The sequence below is a fragment of the Ranitomeya variabilis genome, chromosome 6 (assembly GCF_051348905.1).
Source record: "Ranitomeya variabilis isolate aRanVar5 chromosome 6, aRanVar5.hap1, whole genome shotgun sequence".
Classification (NCBI taxonomy): Eukaryota; Metazoa; Chordata; class Amphibia; order Anura; family Dendrobatidae; genus Ranitomeya; species Ranitomeya variabilis.
In genome coordinates, this window is record NC_135237.1 from 67,547,042 (window position 1) to 67,569,218 (window position 22,177).

A 22,177-nucleotide genomic window follows, 5' to 3' on the forward strand; every position below is an offset into this window, starting at 1 on the left:
TTTACCGTGGATTTCACCTGTGGATTCCTGTTGAGGAACAGGTGTAAAACGCTGCGGAATCCGCACAAAGAATTGACATGCTGCGGAAAATACAATGCAGCGTTTCTGCGCTGTATTTTCCGCACCATGGGCACAGCGGATTTGGTTTTCCATAGGTTTACATGGTACTGTAAACCTGATGGAAAACTGCTACGAATGCGCAGCGGCCAATCCGCCGCGGATCCGCAGCCAAATCCGCACCGTGGGCACATAGCCTTAGGGTATGTGCCCACGCTGCGGATTCCATTGCGGAATTTTCCACAGCTGAATTGATAAATCCGCAGTGCAAAACCGCTGCGGTTTTTACTGCGGATTTATCGCAGTTTCTAGTGCAGTTTCCGCTGCGGGTTTACACCTGCAGTTTTCTATTGGAGCAGGTGTAAACCCGCAGCGGAATCCGCACAAAGAATTGACATGCTGCGGAATATAAACCTCTGCGTTTCCGCGCGTTTTTTTTCCGCAGCATGTGCACTGCGGATTTCGTTTCCCATAGGTTTACATTGTACTGTAAACTTATGGGAAACCGCTGCAGTTCCGTAGCGAAATCTGCAGCGTGTGCACATACCCTAATTCTAACCCTAATTCTAACCCTAATTCTAACCCTAGTTCTAACCCTAACCCTAGTGTAAAAATAAAAGTAAATATATTTTCTTTATTTTTATTATTGTCCCTACCTATGGGGGTGATAAAGGGGGGGTTCATTTACTATTTTTTTTATTTTGATCACTGTGATAGGTTTTATCACAGTGATCAAAATGTACCTAGATCGAATCTGCCGGCCGGCAGATTCGGCAGGCGCACTGCGCATGCGCCCGCCATTTTGGAAGATGGCGGCGCCCATGGAGCAGACGGACGGACACTGGGAGGCTCGGTAAGTATGAGGGGGGGGTCGGAGCACGGAGGGAATTGGAGCATGGGGGGGGTGGGATCGGAGCACGGGGGAGTGGACAGGAGGACGGGGGAGCGGACAGGCGGACGGAGGGGAGCGGAGCACAGGACGGAGGACTGGGGAGGCGATCGGTGGCGGTGGGGCAAGGCAGATCAGGATTTCCAGCCATGGCAGATGTTATTGCAGCATTGGCCATGGCTGGATTGTAATATTTCACCATTTTCATAGGTGAAATATTACAAATCGCTCTGATTGGCTGTTTCACATTCAACAGCCAATCAGAGCGATCGTAGCCATGAGGGGGTGAAGCCACCCCCCTGGGCTGAAGTACCACTCCCCCTGTCCCTGCAGATCGGATGAAATTGGAGTTAACCCTTTCACCCGATCTGCAGGGACGCGATCCCTCCATGACGCCACATAGGCGTCACAGGTCGGTTTGGCACCGACTTTCATGACGCCTACGTGGCGTCACAGATCGGGAAGGGGTTAATAAATGGTGTGGGGTCCTCCCCCGTTTTTGACAACCAGCCTTTTTAAAGCAGACAGGTGGGGCTGATATTCTCAGGCTGGAAAGTTGCCATGGATATTGGCCCCCCACAGCCTAAAAATAGCAGCCCGCAGCTGCCCAGAAAATGCACATCTTTAGATGTGCCAAATCTGGCGCTTTGCCTGGCTCTTCCCACTTGCCCTGTAGCAGGGGCAAGTGGGGTTTATATTTGTGGGGTTGATGTCACCTTTGTATTGTTCGGTGACATCAGTCCCCGGGGTTAGTAATGGAGAGGCGTCTATAAGACACCTATCCATTACTAATCCTATAGTTATATGGTAAATAAAGACACAGCCAGAATAAAGTCCTTTAATTGAAAAAAATGACACAGACTCCTTTCAGAATCTCAATTAAACTATACTTACGACCTCGCCTAATTCCACCGAAGCCCTCGTTCTCCTGTAATAAACCAAAAATTAAAAAAACAACAATATACCATACCCGTCCGTCATTCTGTCCCACGCCATAATCCATGTCTGGGGATAATTAGTTTTTAACCTGGACAGTGCCAAGATGTGACCGTCCAGGCTGAGAACCACTGGTGAATGAGATGCTGTGACTAGTGGTGACGTCACTGAGGCTCCGATCCCAGCTGGGATGAACTGCGGTGACATCGGTGAGATCCCCGCTAGTGCCGTGAGAAAGTCGCAAGGTGCAGAGGCGAGTTTACTGGGAGAATTTCACTGTGGTGAACTTGCCTCAGAGGTATTCACACAGGTCAGGGACCCATCAGACTGAGGCCACCTTCAGGGCCGGCGTTAGGGGCAGGCAGACTAGGCAGCTGCCTGGGGCCCCCGCTGCCCTAGGGGCCCCCAGCCAGGGGCAGACATACTGTTGATGGCACTGCTCCAGGGCCCAGAGGTGGAGGGGGGCCCCTGCAGGCAGGCCCGGTATCATGCAGGGTCGGGCCCCTCTCACTCCCTCCTGTAATCACGGAACACCGAGTGTCGGGGAGAGAGCGGGGCGCGAAGTGCAGGAGATCAAAAAGGGGGCGTGTCATGCAGGGAGAGACGCTGGCCAATGAACGCTTTCCTTACCTCACAGTGACCAGACTGAGGAGAGCGCTCACTGGCTGCCGTCTGTCCCCCTGCATGGAGCGTCCCAATGGTGAGTACTTGCCTACAGTCAGGGGCCCCAGGGCTGCACAGCACATAGAGCCATCATGGAGGAAGAGCAGGACTTACAGGGGGTCTTCTGCTCCCTCCACTGTTCTGTTCAGAGCAGGCTGCAGCGTCTCCTCACAGAGAAGAGATGGGGGAGGAGGCTCACTGCACGGGACAGCACCAGGGGACTGATATCAGTCCTGCCTGCTCTGTGCCCCATCCCCCACAGTGGGGTCTGCAGCCCTCTCCAGCTGAACTGACCTGCAGGGCTCATCTGACCACCTATACAAGATTACTATGTATGTATGTATATGCTTGTATATGTGTGTGTGCATCTGTGTGTCTCTGTGTGTATGTTTCTGTGTGTGTATCTGTGTATGTATGTACAGTATATGTGTGTATGTATGGTATAGTTGTATGGCTGTGTGTGTATGCATGTACAGTATGTGTATCTGTGTATGTGCAATAATTTGTATGGATATATGGTATATATGTATGTTTATGTGCATGTACATACAGTATATGTGTATGTATGTGTGTACGGTATGTGTATATACTGTATGTGTGTATGTACGGTACGTGTATGTGTATCTGTATGTTCGGTATATGTGTGTATGTACGGTATGTGCATTTGGGTGTATTTTATATGTATGTACGGTATGTGTGTACTATATGTACTGTATATAACTGTATCTGTATGTACGGTATATGTGTGTGTATCTGTGTGTATGTACGGTATATGTGTGTGTATCTGTGTGTATGTACCGTATATGTGTGTACGGCATTTGTGTGAATGTACGGTATATGCATGTGTGTATGTACGGTATGTGTATGTATGACAGTATATGTATGTGTATCTGTTTGTATGTATGATATATGTATGTGTTTGCATATACTGTATTTGTATGTGTATCTGTGTGTACGTACGGTGTATGTATGTGTATTTGTGTGTATGTATGGTATATGTATGTACGGTATGTGTATACTATCTGTGTATATAACTGTATGTGTGTATGCATGTAAGGTGTATGTCTGTGTATGTACGGTATGTGTATCTGTGTGTATGTACGGTGTATGTATGTACAGTATATGCCGGAACAAAAATCATTGTTCTCATCAGCACATCGCCCAGTTAAAACTGCAGATATTCTGCTAAGATGATACTGTATGGGGACAGATTGATTTACTAGTGATCATTCTGTCCCCAGCCAGTGTAAAGAGGCTGGAAACAAGTGGCGAATGACTTCAATATTGTTGATCACGCTCGTTTAGTGGCCTGAAATCAGCTCATGTAGCTACAACCAAAATGTTTCTGTTGGTGCAATATGTTAGCATTTGGGGCCCCATTTTAAACTTTTGCCTGGGGCCCCACTTTGCCTAAAACCGGCCATGGCCACCTTGACGACAGTTGATGAGCAGATAATATTTGGCCAAATTTTATGCTAAGCGTCTCATATTTTTTCCTAATCCTCCAAAGCCGTATTGCTATTCAAATTTCACATATTCCACATTAACATGCTTTAGCATGATAGAGTGCAACCTTTTTTTGTATAATTAAGCAGTGTAATTATACTTTCATACTACTTTTACAGTATGTTGGAATTTTAAATCCATTTTTATTCACCAACTTTGCAAGTCAGAGCAGTCATTTGTGCATTAGCATCTAGCACTCCGACTCGGCAGCAATTAGAATTGATCTTAAACCCTTGCTATGATTGCCTGCCATTCTTATGCATTCAGTACAATATTCCCATTGTGGTTATACAGTTTTGACACCGTTCCCTTCAGGATCCAGTAGAAATATCCGTCGGTATCATCTGAACATCATGTGCCTGATAGTAGGGATTATTGGAAGCATATTGCTGCCCAAACTTAATTTCCTCACTTCACCTTTTGCTACAATGTTCTCAAAATGAATCGATTTTATCTTGACACTTGCTGTATTTTATCTTGATGTATTTTTTTTCAGTTTTTATTCACTTTATATTAAATTATGCTCCAGTGGGTTTTGCTGGTGTAGTTTATTTTAACTAATATGTTTATTCAGTCAGAATTATTCACAATATTCCCTCGAATAATATGATATGATTGTTTCCTTTTTCATTATACAATGTTTTTGTTTATTTAGTACAACTATTCTCTATAACCTGTCATTTTTGGTAACATCTAGAAAAAGTATTCTAAGGATAAAGTTCTCTATATCCTTTTGTTTTATAGAAATTGCGTAATCATTAACTAGTCTGTATCACCGCAACTCACGTTTTATTAGTAATAAAATAATGTAATTATTTATAAGTGCGTATTTGTTTTATATATTGAGTGGCCGATTCATCATGCAGTTTGCACCAAAATTCTTTAAAACTGCTTGAAATGTCATGAAGTTTTTTGACAAACTAAGTTGCAAAGTGGCCAGCTCCACCTGTTTTAAAGTGGCCAAGTGCGCCCAACAAATCATCATAATTTACACCACAAAAGTGGCATAAATTACAACAGAAATATACGCCACCTCCTGCCTGACATATATTTCTGGCATAGCAAACAGCAGTTGCAAGATGCTCCAAATTCAATAAAGACGGGCTCGCTTCTTAATGAATTTTCCACATCCTAATCCTTTGCTCCCTCCTTGACATCTACTGCACATTTACAGTGCAAGTCGGGAGCAAATGTATGTAGTGGGCTGAGAAGCTCATACCTGGCAGATAATAGTTGTGATACTATGCCGGCTGCTGTTAACTACTTAATTCTGCTGTCAGTCTCTCGGTGGCGCTACATTCCACACGCCCAGAAGGATGAGTTGCTATGGCAGATGTTGGTCTACTGAAGGCCCCCTTGTCTGCCATTACAGTGCTCCATTGAAATGACAGAAAAACGACTGGCACATCCAAACTAGTGTAAATAGGTGCATACCAGGAGCAGCTACCTCCATATACAATATACAAAAAAAGTTGTACTCTATCGTGCCAAAGCATGTCTAATATGAAATACATGAAATATGAATAGCAAAATGGCTTTTAAACATTAGGAAAAATATTTGAAAGATGCTTTGCACAGAATTTGGCCAAATCGTGTGAGCCAATCAACCATCGTCAAGGTGGTCTCATTAATCTGATGGGTCCCTGACCTCCCTGTCCAAATGTGAACACTTACCGAAGGCTAATGTCTGTATGCTTGGGTGAATGTGGAAACCTCTCTCAGTAAAGCCTACATATGGGTTGGCCGGAACCAAGTGTGATTAGATGTAATTAAAAACCATATCTTATCTTCCAAAATGCTGTAGATAAGCCCCTGATGCTGGTGGGCTTAGCTCACCCTCGATTTTGGGGGTGACAGGTTCCCTTTAACAGGAAACGTGAAGTTCAAGACCAAGCAAAATTTCTGCGAGAACGGCTCATAGGTTATCTAGTGAAGCCAATCAGAACCCCTGCTTGGCTGCAAAAGACCTTCAGGAGACTCTGCAGTTGTAGTACATAATTCTGGTGTTCAGAGACACCTGCACAAATATGGCATTTGTGGAAGAGTTATCAGAAGAAAACCTCTCCTGTGCCTTCACCATAAAATTCAGCATCAGAAGTATGCAAAAAAAATCTAAAGAAGCCTGATGCATTTTGGAAAACATCCTGTCAACTTATTAGGTTAAATTAATAACTCTTTTGCCACAGTGATCAAATTTATGTGTGGAGAAGAAAGGGCACAGAATTTCAGGAAAAGAACATCTCACCAACCATTTAGCATGGTGGTGGATCAATCATGCTTTGGGGTTTTGTTGCAGCCAATGGCACAGGGAATATTTCACCGGGTAGAAGTAAGAATAGATTCAATGAAATTTCAACAAATTTGTGATGCAAACATAACACCATCTGTAAAAAAAAAAAAAAGTTGAAAAAAGGATGGCTTCTACAGATGGATACTAATCCTAAACACACGTCAAAATCCACAATAGACTACCTCAGTAAGCGCAAGCTGAAGGTTTTACAATGGCCCTCACAGTCCCCTGATTTAAACATTATTTAAAACCTTAGGCTAGACCTCAAAATAACAGTGCATGCAAGTCGACCCAGGAATGTCACAGAACTAGAAGAATTTTCCAACGAAAAATGGATGAAAATCCCTCAAACAAGAATTGAAAGACAAGCTGTGATACTTTCAAAAGGGGATGCTAAAAGGTAGTAACCTTGCAGGATGCCCAAACTTTTGCATTGGCCCCTTTTCCTTTTTGGAATTTTTAAAATGTAAAAGATAAATATATTTATGTTTTATTTTTATTTATTTTGCCTGAATAGGCAAATAGAAAATATATCGTCATTATCTTTAGGCCTTTTAGAGATCATTTTATCTTCAACTTGCTTAACTGTTCACAAAACCAGTAATTTTGACCAGGGGTGCCCAAACTTTTGCATACCACTGCATGTGCAGCATTGATATTGTAATGCTCACATGCAAATACTATGTCCAACTTATTCTGTAATCCTTAGTATTTTTTTTAGTGTCCAGTAACAAGAACATGCACATTACATAAAGGTGTCTCCACATGACAGTTATTATATAGAGATTACTGGAGCAGAACTGGAAAATAGTATAGCGTGAGATGGCCTTTCTCATCGACAGCCGGAAAGGTCAGTACAAATCTCTTGGGACATCTCTGTGGTCTCTCTTCTCTGCTCTGACCTCAATCACCAGTATGAATGGAAAGTAACCTTGCAGGGTTATGCTTACCCTGATTTCTAAACAGAGAGCTGGACACCACTTTGTAATGGCCTTTTGTCAGGTCAATAAGAGGAAGAAGGAAAAAAAAATAATAGAACATCCTTTCCTTTTAGCACCAAAAGAAGACAAATGAATACTATGTGTAGCATGAAAGGATTCTGAGATCCCCAATACTTTGTCAAATGTATCCGACGTCCCAAGTAGTTTTATGATTTTGGATTCAATATATAGTCACTAGACAAACTAATTAATATAATTGGGAAATACATTATCTGTGTTCACACAGCGCCAATTTCAATTTAATTCATTAGAACCGAAGCTTGGATAGATCATTTTTAGACAACCCCACTTTCTTACAATCCACTCCTGTTTTGGGATTCAAAATGCAAAAAAATTGCACCAATATTTTCAAATTGTACATTTTTTTTTTAGAAAGTATCCTATAAATTATTATTTTTAAAAAATGTTTTCTCCTTAACCCCTTTGTGACCTTGGACGGGATAGTACGTCCGAGGTCAGAAGCCCCGCTTTGATGCGGGCTCCGGCGGTGAGCCCGCATCAAAGCCGGGACATGTCAGCTGTTTTGAACAGCTAACATGTGCCCGTAATAGGCGCGGGCAGAATCGCGATCTGCCCGTGCCTATTAACTAGTTAAATGCCGCTGTCAAACGCAGACAGCGGCATTTAATTACCGCGGACGGAAATGAGCGCAACGCCGACCCCCGTCACATGATCGGAGGTCGGCGATGCTTCTCCATTGTAACCATAGAGGTCCTTGAGACCTCTATGGTTACTGATCGCCGGTAGCTGTGAGCGCCACCCTGTGGACGGCGCTCATAGCACACCTGCAATTCTGCTGCATAGCAGCGAACATCAGATCGCTGCTATGTAGCAGAGGCGATCGGGTTGTGCCTGCTTCTAGCCTCCCATGGAGGCTATTGAAGCATGGCAAAAGTAAAAAAAAAAAAAAAAAAAAGTAAAAAAAAATGTGAAAAAAAGTAAAAAAAAAAAGTAAAAGTTTAAATCACCCCCCTTTCGCCCCATTCAAAATAAATCAATACAAAAAAAATCAAACCTACACATATTTGGTATTGCCGAGTTCAGAATTGCCCGATCTATCAATAAAAAAAAAAGCATTAACCTGATCGCTAAACAGCGTAGCGAGAAAAAAATTCGAAACGCCAGAATTACGTTTTTTTGGTCGCCGCGACATTGCATTAAAATGCAATAACGGGCGATCAAAAGAACGTATCTGCACCGAAATGGTATCATTAAAAACGCCAGTTAGGCATGCAAAAAATAAGCCCACAACCAACCCCAGATCAAGAAAAATGGAGACGCTACGGATATCGGAAAATGGCGCAATTTATTTTTTTTTTTTAGCAAAGTTTGGAATTTTTTTTCACCACTTAGATAAAAAAGAACCTAGTCATGTTAGGTGTCTATGAACTCGTACTGACTTGGAGAATCATAATGGTAGGTCAGTTTTAGCATTTAGTGAACCTAGCAAAAAAGCCAAACAAAAAACAAGTGTGAGATTGCACTTTTTTTGCAATTTCACCGCACTTGGAATTTTTTTCCCGTTTTCTAGTACACGACATGCTAAAACCAATGATGTCGTTCAAAAGTACAACTCGTCCCGCAAAAAATAAGCCCTCACATGGCCATATGGACGGAAAAATAAAAAAGTTATGGCTCTGGGAAGGAGGGGAGCGAAAAACGAACACGGAAAAACGGAAAATCCCAAGGTCATGAAGGGGTTAATTAACAGTATCCTTTTGCCTCATGCGCTGGGGAAGCTCCAAGTCATATGTCACATGTGTCCATATGTGACCATTCACCTAGCAGAGACCAAAATAGTGTCTTTTGGACTTTCGTTAGGGTTGATTTATAGCTATATTGAATAGCACAGCAGACAGGAGTGTTCGCTACAGAGGCATCTGGGGAAAAAAATATATATAAAACTGCAAAAAGTTTTAGGCAGGTGTAGAGAAAAATGCTGCAAAGTAAAGATGCTTTCAAAAGTAGAAGTTTTAATAGTTTATTTTATCAATTAACAAAATGCAAAGTTGCTTCCAGAACTAGGCTATGGGCGATCTCAAATATTTATTTTATTTAGATATATATTTTTTTCATTTACTTTGCGATTTATTAAAAAAAAACTAGTGACAGTTAATAATTAATTCATTCTTACTTTGCAGCATTTTGTAACAGAAAAAACCCTGCAAATTTGGCAATGGATTTTGCATTGTTTGGGGTTTTTTTGTGTATGGAATAAACAAATGTATAGTTTTACAGTACTTTATTGTTTTTTTAGTATTTTGCTGCTTAAGCAAAAAAAAATCACTTAAAAATGATTTTTCTCACAGAGCTGAGTTTTTGCATAATAGAATGTAGTTTTTATTGGTGCCATTTTTGCTGGGACTTAAGCATCTAATACAACTAATAGATCATTCCTCTTCTGTGATGTCTGTGATGTATTGCTAGATGTGTGCTGTACCCTGGGGGTAATTGTTAGGACTTCGATTTGCCATTGTAATATTTTGTTTCCAGAGATTGCACTGCAGAGAAACAAAGGGATCGTAGTTCCTCTGTCAATCTCCTTACATTTCACTGTTGCGGTTAACCACGGCATGCAAGATTTTAATTTAGCCAGTAAAGAGAATTTACGGTGAACATTCACCACTGCTGTGTATGTGTTAGCAGCCCGGAGTGAGTACAGGTAGGCAGAAGGAGCCATAATATCACGATCCTTGGGTGATGATTCGCTGCATTTTCATGTCCTGATGGAAAGTTGCTTGTTCTATTTGGTGGTGAAACAGTGCACCCCCTCAATCACATCACTGACTTTTGAATACTCCCTCTGTTGAAAACCTACTATCACGACTCTGTTGTCGGGGCTCATGGGACCATGGGCTCCTCCCCTGTTCCTAACACTAGGGGCGCCCTAGCTTGCCCTGTTCTCCGGATTACTTGAAGACGCCGGGGCCAAGTACCTTGCCTTAGCTCATTGATCTGCCCTCAGTCTGTACCCTTGCCCCACCCAGTGAAGAGGGGAATAGTAGTGTATGGCAATACACCAACCAGACTAACAAGGTAATACGAAGGGTAGCAAAAAATATACTCACACATATAACAGAGGAATGCATCGGAGAGTGGAGGATGGGGTAAAACCAAAGTAGGAGAAGAAAGGGAATTATCACACACTCAAAACTTAGCAACAGTCATGGATAAATCCACCAAATGCTTTCTCCAATAACCACCAACAACCTCCAGCCATGCAGCAATAGCTACTCTGACAATGAGTGCTAGCCAGGGCCCAGTTTATATAGGAGATGGCTAACAGTGAACAGCTGAGCGCCTTAACAAAGGAAAACTTCCAGGAGCTCTCAACTGAGCAGATTAACCTCTGCACTGATAAAAGAAACTTGGCCCGTTTAATATGAAGGTGAAGTGCTTCTAATTAGTGCAGGAGGATGAGAAATCAGACGCTGCTGTCTTCTGGGTCCTCTCTGACGCCTTGAACTCGTGACACCTACATGGTGTAGATGCAATTGACCACCTCATCTAGGGAGTTAAACTATCAGGATTGGCGGTAGCATAGACCCTCGTATTTGCTTTGGGGCGTCAGCTATATGTTACAGGTTTATCTCATTAGCTCACCCATTTACATGCTGTAGTAGTATGGCAGTATGTGTTTGTGACAATCTGCCTATGAAGTAATAGTCCAGCATGGAAAAGGAAGGCGTTGAACCAAGTTTTAAGATAACACATTTAAAAAAAAATTATTGGTGATTTCTTTTGAATTTTCTGTATCAAGTCATATTTATAATAAAATTCCTGTAGTTTCTAATCTGGACAGTGAGCATCTGAATAGTCAGAACTTTGAAAATGAAATTACAACACCAAGAAGAAAAAGTCATGGAATTATGCAAATCACAAAATGGACAGATGTGTTAATGATATGCAAATACTGAAAATATGGAAACAAAGTTTGCAAAACATCTGTATATATTCAATATCGAGTATTAGCCCCACACATAGAAATGCACAGACTAACATATCTTGGCTCTCTATCAATGAAGTTATTTATGGTTTTCTAAGGAAGACATATTTATAATATGCAATTGGTGAAAAATTATAATGGAAATTAGCAAAACATCTTGATTTAGTCAGTATTGGATACGAGCGCCACGCACAGCGATATACACACTTGTGCACTTGGAATATTATTAATAAGGTTATTAATGGTTGTCTGAGAAATATTATGCCACACTTCATGCACTTGGGCACTCAGATCATCAAGGTCCACTGCTGGCAGCTCCCTTTGCATTTGTCGACCAATGACGTCCCATATGTCCTTGATGCGAGACAAGTCCTGAGAGGTTGCAGGCCATGGTAGCATGATAAGGCACTCAGGCTGCTCACAGTAGCACAAGCAACATGTGGCCTGAGGTTGTCTTATTGAAAAACAGCTCTTGAAAAACTTTATAGAAATATCATTGTCTATATGATCAAACATTGAGCTGTTCACATACCTGGAATAAATGCTATAAGTTATAGAGTTTCAACACAACAACAGGCCTCATATTGCTTGTGTTACTGTGGCCTAAACATGCTACCACGGCCTGCATCATCTTAGGACTCGCTCCCATCGAGTACATCTGGAACATCATTGGTCAGTAACTGCAAAAGGAGCTGCCAGCAGCGGATCTTGATGCTTTGTATGTACAAGTGTATTCAGCACGGTAGAACTTTCCTCAGACAGCCATTAATAACTTCACTGATAGCAGCCAGGATGTCATGTAAGCGTGTCTATTTATTTTTTTTGTTTCCAGTTTTTGATCATTTGCATATGATTAACATGTCTATCCATGGGATTGCTATAATTTATTTTCTTGGATGTTGCAATTTCAATGTTGAGGAGTGTAGATAATAATTGTATCCACCATTCCCAATAGCTGATGGTTACAGCTCACCTCCTCCCCTACCTGCACAATGACTTCTGCACAGATCACAGAGCATGCCTAGAATACTCTCCCAAGTCTTAATATGATGTTAACAGCAGCTGGCGTAAGCTTCAATTATCTACAAAAAAAAAGTAGAATTAAAATAAAAAAATCAGTATCTGTGTTTAATTTGTAAATAAAGTATAGGTAAGGCTTCTTTCACACTTCAGTTTTTTGGCGTCAGTCACTTCCGACATAATGACGGATCGACGGATCCGTCACAATAGTTGAAAAATTGGATGTAACGGATCCGGTTTTTTGACGGATCTGTTACTCGGGGGTTGTATATACTTTTTGGAGCATGCGCAATTGCAAAAAATTGAAAAAACGGATTGGGGCGACGGATCCGCCGAAATGACGGTCGCGACAGATCCGTCGCCCATAGGTGGCCATTCTATGAAATGACGGACGCGACGGATCCGTCGCGATCCGCCATTTTAATGCAGACAAAAAACGTTGCAATGACCGTCAATGTCTAGATGACGTCCGCCAAATTTTGACGGATCCGTCGCATGACGGATGGAACGGACGACCATCCGTCACAATCCGTCGCTAATGCAAGTCTATGGGGAAAAAAACGGATCCGTCGAAAAAAAAAACGGATCCGTTTTTTGAGGAAAATGGCGGATTTAGACTGACGCCCGTCGCCAAACAACTGAAGTGTGAAAGAGGCCTAATACACACACTTTACCACTGTAAGGCTATGTGCACACGTAGGAAATGTGGTGCAGAATTTTCTGTACTAAATCTGCATCTGCAGATTTCATGCAGTTTCTGTGCAGTTTCTGTGCAGATTTGATGCAGTTTCTGTGCAGTTTCTGTGCAGTACAATGTAAATCGATGTGAAAAAAAAAGCTGTGCACATGGTGCAGAAAAATCTGCGCAGAAACGCTGCAGAACTGCACAAAAGAAGCGACGTGCACTTCTTTGAAATCTGCAGCGTTTCTGCGCAGATTTTTCTGCACCATGTGCACAGCTTTTTTTTTCACATTGATTTACATTGTGCTGTAAATCACAGTGCAGTTCTGCAGCGTTTCTGCAGCAGAAAAATGTGCTGCAGTTCAGCACCAATTCTGCACTAAATCTGCATCGTGTGCACATATTTTTAATCTTTTTTATTCTTGTAAATAAAATTGTTAAAATGAAAGCTAAATATTGTAAACATTGCTTACTTTACTATTATATTTTGTTTTGTAGTAAGAGTAGTATTCTAGCTGTGATGGTATAGTAAAAAGCTGCTCCAGTGCTGCCCCACAGTTATATACAGCCGTTCCCCAGCGTGGCCTTATTATTACGTCTGTATATCATAATGTTGTTACACAGAATATATGTTTCTTGTTATTATTCCGCGCCCCGGTGGAGCTTACACTTTGATTCCCTTACATTAAGGTCAATATAGTTAGAAGCCAATTAACCTGTGTGTTATGTTTCTGGACCGTGGAAAGAGACCTAAGCACGTAGAATAAACGTGGATAAATGCCAGACATGGTGCAGGGATTACTGATGCTGTCAAGTGTAATCTTGCCCATATTAGCATAGATACAAGTAACATTTGTCACAATAAATGTAACTTTTTTAAAAAAATAATTCTTTCAAAATATTTCTGATTTTTTTTTTTTCCTCCTTTCTTTCTCTATAGCCTGCAGGGCAGTGGTAGATGAGCTGCTGCATGAAATTAGGAAAGTGAGCCCGAGTAAGACAATTGACGTAGGGTCATTCAGGATAAATCCGGACGGGACGCAGGTACAGAATAAGGTAAGAAGAAAATGGGACTGAATTGGAGATGCTAATATTAACAAGCCGGGGGTTTTGGTGTAATCCTGCAGCCTTCATGATTGGATTTATTCCCTCCGAGAGCTGACATAACCTTAAACTTTCCTTTCTAATATCTTATGTAACTCTTCTGTTCCTGGTAACCATTTTGCTCTGTCTTTTCTTTTGCTCTCTGAAGCCTTCAGAATTGCGTTGAATGCTATTGTTTTTTGCATTGTTTGATGTTCATGCATATTAAGGGATATCATGATAGCCGGCACAATACATGAGTTTAATGTATAATTGCATAGAAATAAAGGCTAATTGAAATCCGCAAATGAAGGCCCTTTAGGATTCCTTTAGGGAATCTTTCAAGGCCACTGAAGTCAAATTCTTTTTTTTGAGATTAATGTTATGCGTATGATCCGGTATACCCTCATTCACCTCATCATCTTTGCTAAGACTACACAATCACAATCGTAGATCTTTCGCTTGCTCATACTGCGTCTGCTCTTGGGTGATTATATTACTTGGGTTTAATACAGTATGAGATGGGGTCTATTTAAAAGTTCATTATGGCTTCGTTATAGATGTTTTCAAATGTATTGGAGGTTAATATGTTAATTGTCATTTTTTTGTTAGTAAATTTAGATTTTATTTTTTTTGCATTTATTTGTGGTAATATCGCAATTTTGGCAAAAATTTAGAAAATCTCACAAATTTCAAACTTTAAATTTTTATACCAGCTAGTCATGCTGTACAAAATAATTTATAAATAGCATTTGTCATATGTTTACTTTAGATCAGCATAGTTTTTTAACCATAATTTTCTTTTGTCAGGAATTTAGAAGGATTAAAGTTTATCAGCAATTTCTCATTTTTTCAACAAATTCGCAAACCATTTTTTAAGGACCACATCACGTTTGAAGTGACTCTGAGGGGCCAGTATGACAGACCCTTCAAAGTGCTCAAATTTACATTCAACTTTATTTACCCTTTAGATGTTTTACATGAATTAAAGCAATATTGAAGGTAAAAATGAATATTTTATTTTTTCCTGCAAAAATGTAAATTTAGCCCCAAATTTTGCATTTTAACAAGGGTAACTTGAGAAAATAAACCATACAATTTGTTATGCAATTTCTCCTGAGTAGGATAGTACCCCATATAGGGGGGAAACCTACTGTTTGGGTGCACGGCAGGGCTCAGAAAGGAAGGAGTGACATTTTGGAACTCAGATTTTGATGGAATGGTCTGGCGCATGGCAGGGCTTGGAATGGAAGAAGCACCAATTGATTTTTGGAGCACAAAATTGCCTGGAATAGATAGCGGATGCCATGTCTCGTTTGCAGAGCCCTTGAAGTATATCAACAGTGGAAGCCCCCACAAGAGACCCTATTTTGGAAACCACACCCCTCAAGGAATTTTATCTAGAGTTGTGGTGAGCACCTTCAAACACAGGTGCTTTTTAGAATTTTACAATGTTGAGCTATGAAAATGTAAAACTACATTTTTCCACAAACATGGTACTTTAGCTCCAAATGTTTAATTTTCACAAGAGTAACAGGAGAAAATGGACTGTACAATTTGTTGTGCAATTTCTTCTGAGTATGTCATTACCCCGGATGTGGTGGAAAGTCACTGTTTGGGCGCATGGCTGAGCTTGGAAGGGAAGGAGCGCCATTTGACTTTTGAAGCGCAAAATTGACTGGAATACATAGCGGATGCCATGTCACATTTGCTTAGCCCCTGACATGTCAAAACAGGTCAGTGCTGCCATTTTGGAAACTACACCTCTTGAGGAATTCATCTAGGGGTGTTGTGAGCACTTTTAAACCTCAAGCGATTCACTGAATTGTATAACATTGGACTGAATCAATGGAAAATTACCTTTTTTTCTCCAAAATGTTGTTTTGGCCCAGAGTTTTTAAAGGGGTAATAGGAGAAAATGAATGGTAAAATTTATTGCGCAATTTCTCCTGAGTACACCAATACCCCAAATGTGGTCGAAAGCCACTTTTGAGGCACAATACAAAGCTCAGAAGGGAAGGAGCCCCATATTATATTGCAGATTTTGCTACTATGGTTTGCAGGTGCCATCACACTGGCAGAGCCCCTAAGATGCCAGAACAACAGAACCCCCATAAGTGACTCCATTTTACAAATTAGGCTTCTCAATTAATTCATATAAGGGTGCAGTGAGCTTATTGATATCACAGGTCACAGAATTTTATACCATTAGGCGGTAAAGAAGAAAATACCGTATTTTGCGGAATATAAGACGCACCGGATTATAAGACACTCCCCAAATTTTGAGGAGAAAAATAGGAAAAAAACATTTTTTTAATAAAATGGTGCTTCTTATAATCCATGCGTCTTATTGCTTACCATGGGTGATGGCTGCGGTGAAGCAGGGTCACCGCTGGAGGAGGCAAGAGTGGAGCGTTGCTGCAGGCTGGGATGAGGTGGTGTTCAGATATGGAGTGCGGCACGCTGCTGCGGGTGTTCAGTGCTGCTGGTGTCCGGTGCTATGGATGTCCGGTGCTGCCGGAGGCTCTGCCAACATCTTGTGAAAGACCAGAGCCCCCACAATGACATGGTTTCCTAAGCACTGAGATCTCATCTACCGATATCTTGGTGTCGATATCTCCATCTGCGCATCTGCCACCCCTGGCCAGCAGCCATTTTCCTGGAGTCCAGTCTACCGCATAGGAAACCATGTCACTGTGGGGGCTCTGGGGTTTCACAAGATGTTGGCAGAGCCCCCGCAGCATCGGACACCCACGGCGGCGCTCCACACTGCACATCTGAACATTCCCTCATCCCAGCCTGCGGCCGGTAAGGTATATCCGCATTATAAGACGCACCCCCATTTTCCCCCCAAATTTTGGGGGAAAAAAGTGCATCTTATAATCAAAAAAATACGGTAATTACATTTTTGCCAAAAAAAATGAAGTGTTAGCCACAGATTAAACATTTTCATACTGGAAGTGGGTAAAAATGGCACCAAAATTTGTCACACAATTTCTGCTGAATGTGGAAATGCTTCATATGTGGCTGTACAGTACTGCCTAGCCACACAGCGAGACTCGGAACAAAAGGATCGTTATTTGAATCTTGGACCCCAGTTTGGAATTTACACCTCTCTGGGAATTTATCTACAGATATAGTGATGATTTTGACTCCATGGGTGTTTGCCAGAAACAAGTAGCAATGTATGTTACTGAGTGAAAATTGCAAATTTGCCACTCTTGTGCCTGTAAATTGTGCCCAGCTCGAGTTTTTGGAGACATGGGCCGAGCTCTCAATACTACAGAAATGCCAAACATGTGGACGCTAAAATGTGGTTTAGGCACACTGGGGCTCAGAAGGAAGGGTGACACTTTGGATTTGGGAGTGCCAAATTCACTGGATTTCTTTTGAGGAGTGACCTGTCATAGCGCTTTTCCAGAGCCTTTGTGCTACAAGTAACGTGGACGCTTCCTATATTTGACATATGACGGACCTGAGTGGGGACTTTTTTTTTTATTAAGTTGAAGCTTTTATTGGGAAAATTTTACATAACATTTTGGATCACTGTTAACCTTTGCGCTACGCTGAGCACTTTCCATTTAAACCTCAGAATGATCTGATTTAGATGAAACCCCTGCACTTTTATCCACGATTAAAAAGCGGGACACCACCGGATCATAGGCCAGAAAGAGTGGACAGTGTCTTCATCTGCCTCATTATAGGGAATCTTCCCCGGAAGTTCAATCTGATTCACATATTTCAGAGATTTACTCATAAACTCCATCATAAGCGCTCAGAATAGAGCGCAGGATAAATGTGAGCCTAGCCTTACTGCAGTCTATGGAAGGCAGAATGAACAAATCAACAGCAGGTCAAGAATTGGTTTTATTTATTTTTTACGCCATTCTTTGTGCAGTATAAGTGATAAGGCGACTTTATTCTTCGGGTCGGTGCGATTACAGCAATAGCAGATTTATATAGCTTTTTTATGTTTGGTTGCTGTTTTTTTTTTTTTTGCAAAAAAAGGAAAAGGTATTATTGCATCACCATATTTTAAGAGCTATAATTTTTCTATATTTCTGCTGACAAAGTCATGTGAGGGATTGTTTTTTTTTGCGGGATGATTGACTTTTTTATTAGTACCATTTTTATTGCTTTCTATTCTGATTTCTGGGAGGCAGGATGAACAAAAACCAGCAATTCAGGAATTGTTTTTTTTTTTAAAAAAAAAGAAAGCTATATTCTTCAGATAAGTACAATTACTGCGATACCACATTTATATAATTTTTATGTATTGCAGCTTTTACGCAATAGAAACAATTTTATTAAAAATGTTTTGCGTTGCTGTATTCTGAGAGCTATAGCTGTTTTATTTTTCCGCTGATAGAGCTGAATGGCGGCTTTTTTTTACGGAACAAGATTTCGCTTTCAACTATAACATTTTTATTTACGCTTGACTTTTTGATCTCGTATTCCACTTTTTGTTTTGCAATATGATGAAAAAGCATAGTTTTTTGCCACTTTTTTTTTTTTTTTTAATGGTGTATCTGGTGTGACAGTTTCATAGGTCAGGTGGTTCCGGACATTGCGATACCAAATATATGTACTTTATGTACGGTAAGTAGCAAAAAAAAATTCCAAACTTTGCTAAAAAAAAAAAATTGTGCCATTTTTCGATACCCGTAGCGTCTCCATTTTTCATGATCTGGGGTCGGGTGAGGGCTTATATTTTTGCGTGCCGAGCTGATGATTTTAGTGATACCATTCTGGTGCAGATAAGTTTTTTTGATCGCCCGTTATTGCATTTTAATGCAATATCGCAGCGACCAAAAAAACGTAATTCTGGCGTTTCGAATTTGTTTCTTTTTACGCCGTTTAGCGATCAGGTTAATCCTTTTTTTTATTGATAGATCGGGCATTTCTGAACGCGGCCATACCAAATATGTGTATATTTGATTTTATTTTTATTGTTTTATTTTGAATGGGGCGAAAGGGGGGTAATTTAAACTTTTTTTTAACATTTTTTTTTACTTTTGCCATGCTTCAATAGCCTCCATGGGAGGCTAGAAGCTGGCATAGCCTGATCGGCTCTGCTACATAGCAGTGATCATCAAATCGCTCCTATGTAGCGGAATTACAGGCTTGCTATGATCGCCAACCACAGGGTGGCGCTCACAGCAAACCGGCATCAGTAACCATAGAGGTCCCAAGGACCTCTATGGATACTAACCTGATGCATCGCTGACCCCCGATCATGTGACGGGGTCGGCGATGCGCGCATTTTCCAGCCCCGCGGCCTGAAGCAGTAGTTAAATGCCGCTGTCAGCGTTTGACAGGGGCATTTAACTAGTTAATAGCGGCTGGTGGATCGCGATTCCACTCGCCGCTATTGCACGCACATGTCAGCTGTTCAAAACAAATGACATGTCGCGGCTTTGATGTGGGCTCACCGCTGGAGCCCACATCAAAGCAGGGGATCTGACCTCGGATAGAACGTCCGAGGTCAGAAAGGAGTTAAAGTGACTTTGAGGGGGTCTATATGACAGAAAATACTCAAAATTTACAACATTCTAAAACTGCACCCCTCAAGATGTTCAAGACCACATTCAAGAAGTTTATTAACCCTTCAGGTGCTTCACTGGAATTTTTAGACTGTGGAAGGAAAAAATGAACATTTAACTTTTTTTTCACACAAATTTTACTTTAGCTCCCAATTTTTTATTTTCACAAGGGTAACAGGAAAAAATGGACCCTAATATTTGTTGTTCAATTTCTCCTGAGAATGCCAATACCGCATATGTGGAGGCGTGCCCTGATGTACCTAAACAGTAAAAAAAAAACTACAAATGACAACATTTTGGAAACTAGATTCCTCAGGAAACTTATCTAGATGTGTATTGAGCACCTTGAACCTTCAGGTGCTTCACAGAAGTTTGTAACATTGAGCCGTGAAAATAAAAAAAAATCAAATTTCCCCCACCAAAAAAATGTTTTTCCCCAAATTATGCATTGTCATAAGAGTAATGATATATGGCACTATACAATTTGTTGTGCAATTTCCTTGAGTACACCGATGCCCCATATGTGATGAAAAACTCCTGTTTGGGCACACAGCAGGGCTTGGAAGAAAAGGAGCACCATTTGACTTTTTGAAAGCAAAATTTGCTGGAATAATTAGCGGACTCCATGTCATGTTTGGAGAGCCGCTGATGCACCTATACAGTGGAAACACCTCCCAAGGGACACCATTTTGGAAACTAGACCCCTCTCAGGGAACTTATCTAGATGTGTGCTGAGCAACTTGAACCCCCAGGTGTTTCACAGAAGTTTATAAAGTAGAGCTGTGAAAATAAAAAAAAATCACATTATTCCCACAAAAATTTTCTTTTAATCGCAAGATGTTTATTTTCACTAGGTAACAGGAAAAAATTGACACCAAAATTTTTTGTGCAATTTCTCCGGAGTACGCATATACCCCATATGTGGTGAAAAACTACTGTTTGGGTGCACAGCAGGGCTCAGAAAGGAAGGAGTGACGTTGTGGAACTCAGATTTTTATGAAATGGTCGGCAGGTGTCATGTCATGTTTGGAGAGCCCCTGATGTGCCTAAATAGTGGAAACCCTCCATAAGTGACACCATTTTGGAAAGAAGACCCCTCAAGGACTGTATCTAGATTTGTGGTTAGCTTCTTGAACCCGAAGGTGCTTCTCAAACGTTTATAACGTAGAAAATAAAAAAAATCACATTTTTCCAGCAAAAAAATTATTTTACCCCCAATTTTTTTCTTTTTACCAGGGTAACAGAAGAAAATGGAACCCAAAATTTGTTGACCAATTTCTCTTGAGTACACAGATAACCCATATGTGGGGGTAAACTACTTTGATGAAAATCACAGAAGGGAAGAAGCACCATATTGGAATTCAGATTTTGCTGGACTGGTTTGAGGGTGCTATGTCACATTGGCAAAGCCCCTGAGGTGCCAGAACAGCAAAATCTCCCGTAAGAGAAACCATTTTACAAATCACACCTCTCAATAAATTCATCTATGGGTGCAGTGATCATATTGATACCACAAGTGGGTCACAGAATTTTGTACCATTGGGCAATGGAAAAAAAAATCAAATTTTTACCACCAGCCCCAGATTTTACATTTTCACTCTGGTAAATGGGTAAAAATGGCACCAAAATGTGTCCCATAGTTTCTGCTGAATGTAGAAATACCCTATATATGGCTGTACATACTGTTTAGCCACACGGCGAGACTCTGGAGAGATGGAGCGCTATTTCTCTCCTAGAGTGCAGATTTTGTTAGAATAGTTTACAGACTCCATATACAGAGCCCCTAAGTGCTAGAAGATCAGAAGTCCCCCTCAAGTGTTCCCATTTTGGAAATTATACCTCTTTGGGAATTTATCTACAGGTGTAATGACGATTTTGATTCCATTGGTGTTTCCAGAAACAAGCAGCATGGATGTTACAGAGTGAAAATAGCAAACTGCCATTGTAGTGTCCAGTACGTTGTAGTAGCCAGTGCTTTGTGATGACTAGTATGTTGCAATGACCAGTACGTTATGCACAGCTCATGCTTTTGGAGACACGTACGAGCAAATTAGGCGTGCTCTCATCATTATAGAAATGCTAAATGAGGTTTAGGCACACTGTGGGCTCAGAAGGGAAGGTGTATTTGGATTTGGGAGTGCAGAATTTGCTTAATTTAATGGTGAGGGGCCATTTTGCTTTTCCATAGCCTATGTGCTACCAGTATCATGGAAGCCCCCTATATTTCCAATGCCAGATGACAGACCTGAGTGGGGACTTTTTTGTGGTTTGAGGTGAAGCTTTTATTTAGATAATTTTACATTATGTTTGGGATCACATTTATCCTGCACTCTAGGCTCAGCACTTTGTGGTTTCCATCTAAGTCTCCTGGTGATCTGATTCAGATGAAACCCCTGAAGAATCCATTCAGAAGTGCATAACACTGTGGTGGACTGTGCTTTATGCACGCCTAAAAAGACAGACACTCTGGATCATAGGCCCGACGACGTACACCGTGTCTCTATCTGCCTCATTAAAGGGGGTTCCATCTGAATCATGCATTTTAGAGAATTACACGGAAA

General features: G+C 41.1%; 2 protein-coding genes across 7 annotated transcripts in view; both read left to right on the plus strand.

The window, feature by feature from the left end:
• The window catches only part of LOC143781788 (protein NYNRIN-like), a 1,337,202-nt gene that overhangs the window by 955,070 nt on the left and 359,955 nt on the right, over positions 1–22,177 (plus strand). The window lies entirely within an intron of this gene.
• The window catches only part of CNPY1 (canopy FGF signaling regulator 1), a 211,907-nt gene that overhangs the window by 126,757 nt on the left and 62,973 nt on the right, over positions 1–22,177 (plus strand). For all 6 annotated transcript variants that reach the window (XM_077268616.1, XM_077268618.1, XM_077268614.1 and 3 more), the window contains one exon: positions 13,931–14,046. In XM_077268616.1, coding sequence (XP_077124731.1) covers positions 13,931–14,046 — 116 coding nt within the window. The remainder of the gene's footprint in view (positions 1–13,930; positions 14,047–22,177) is intronic.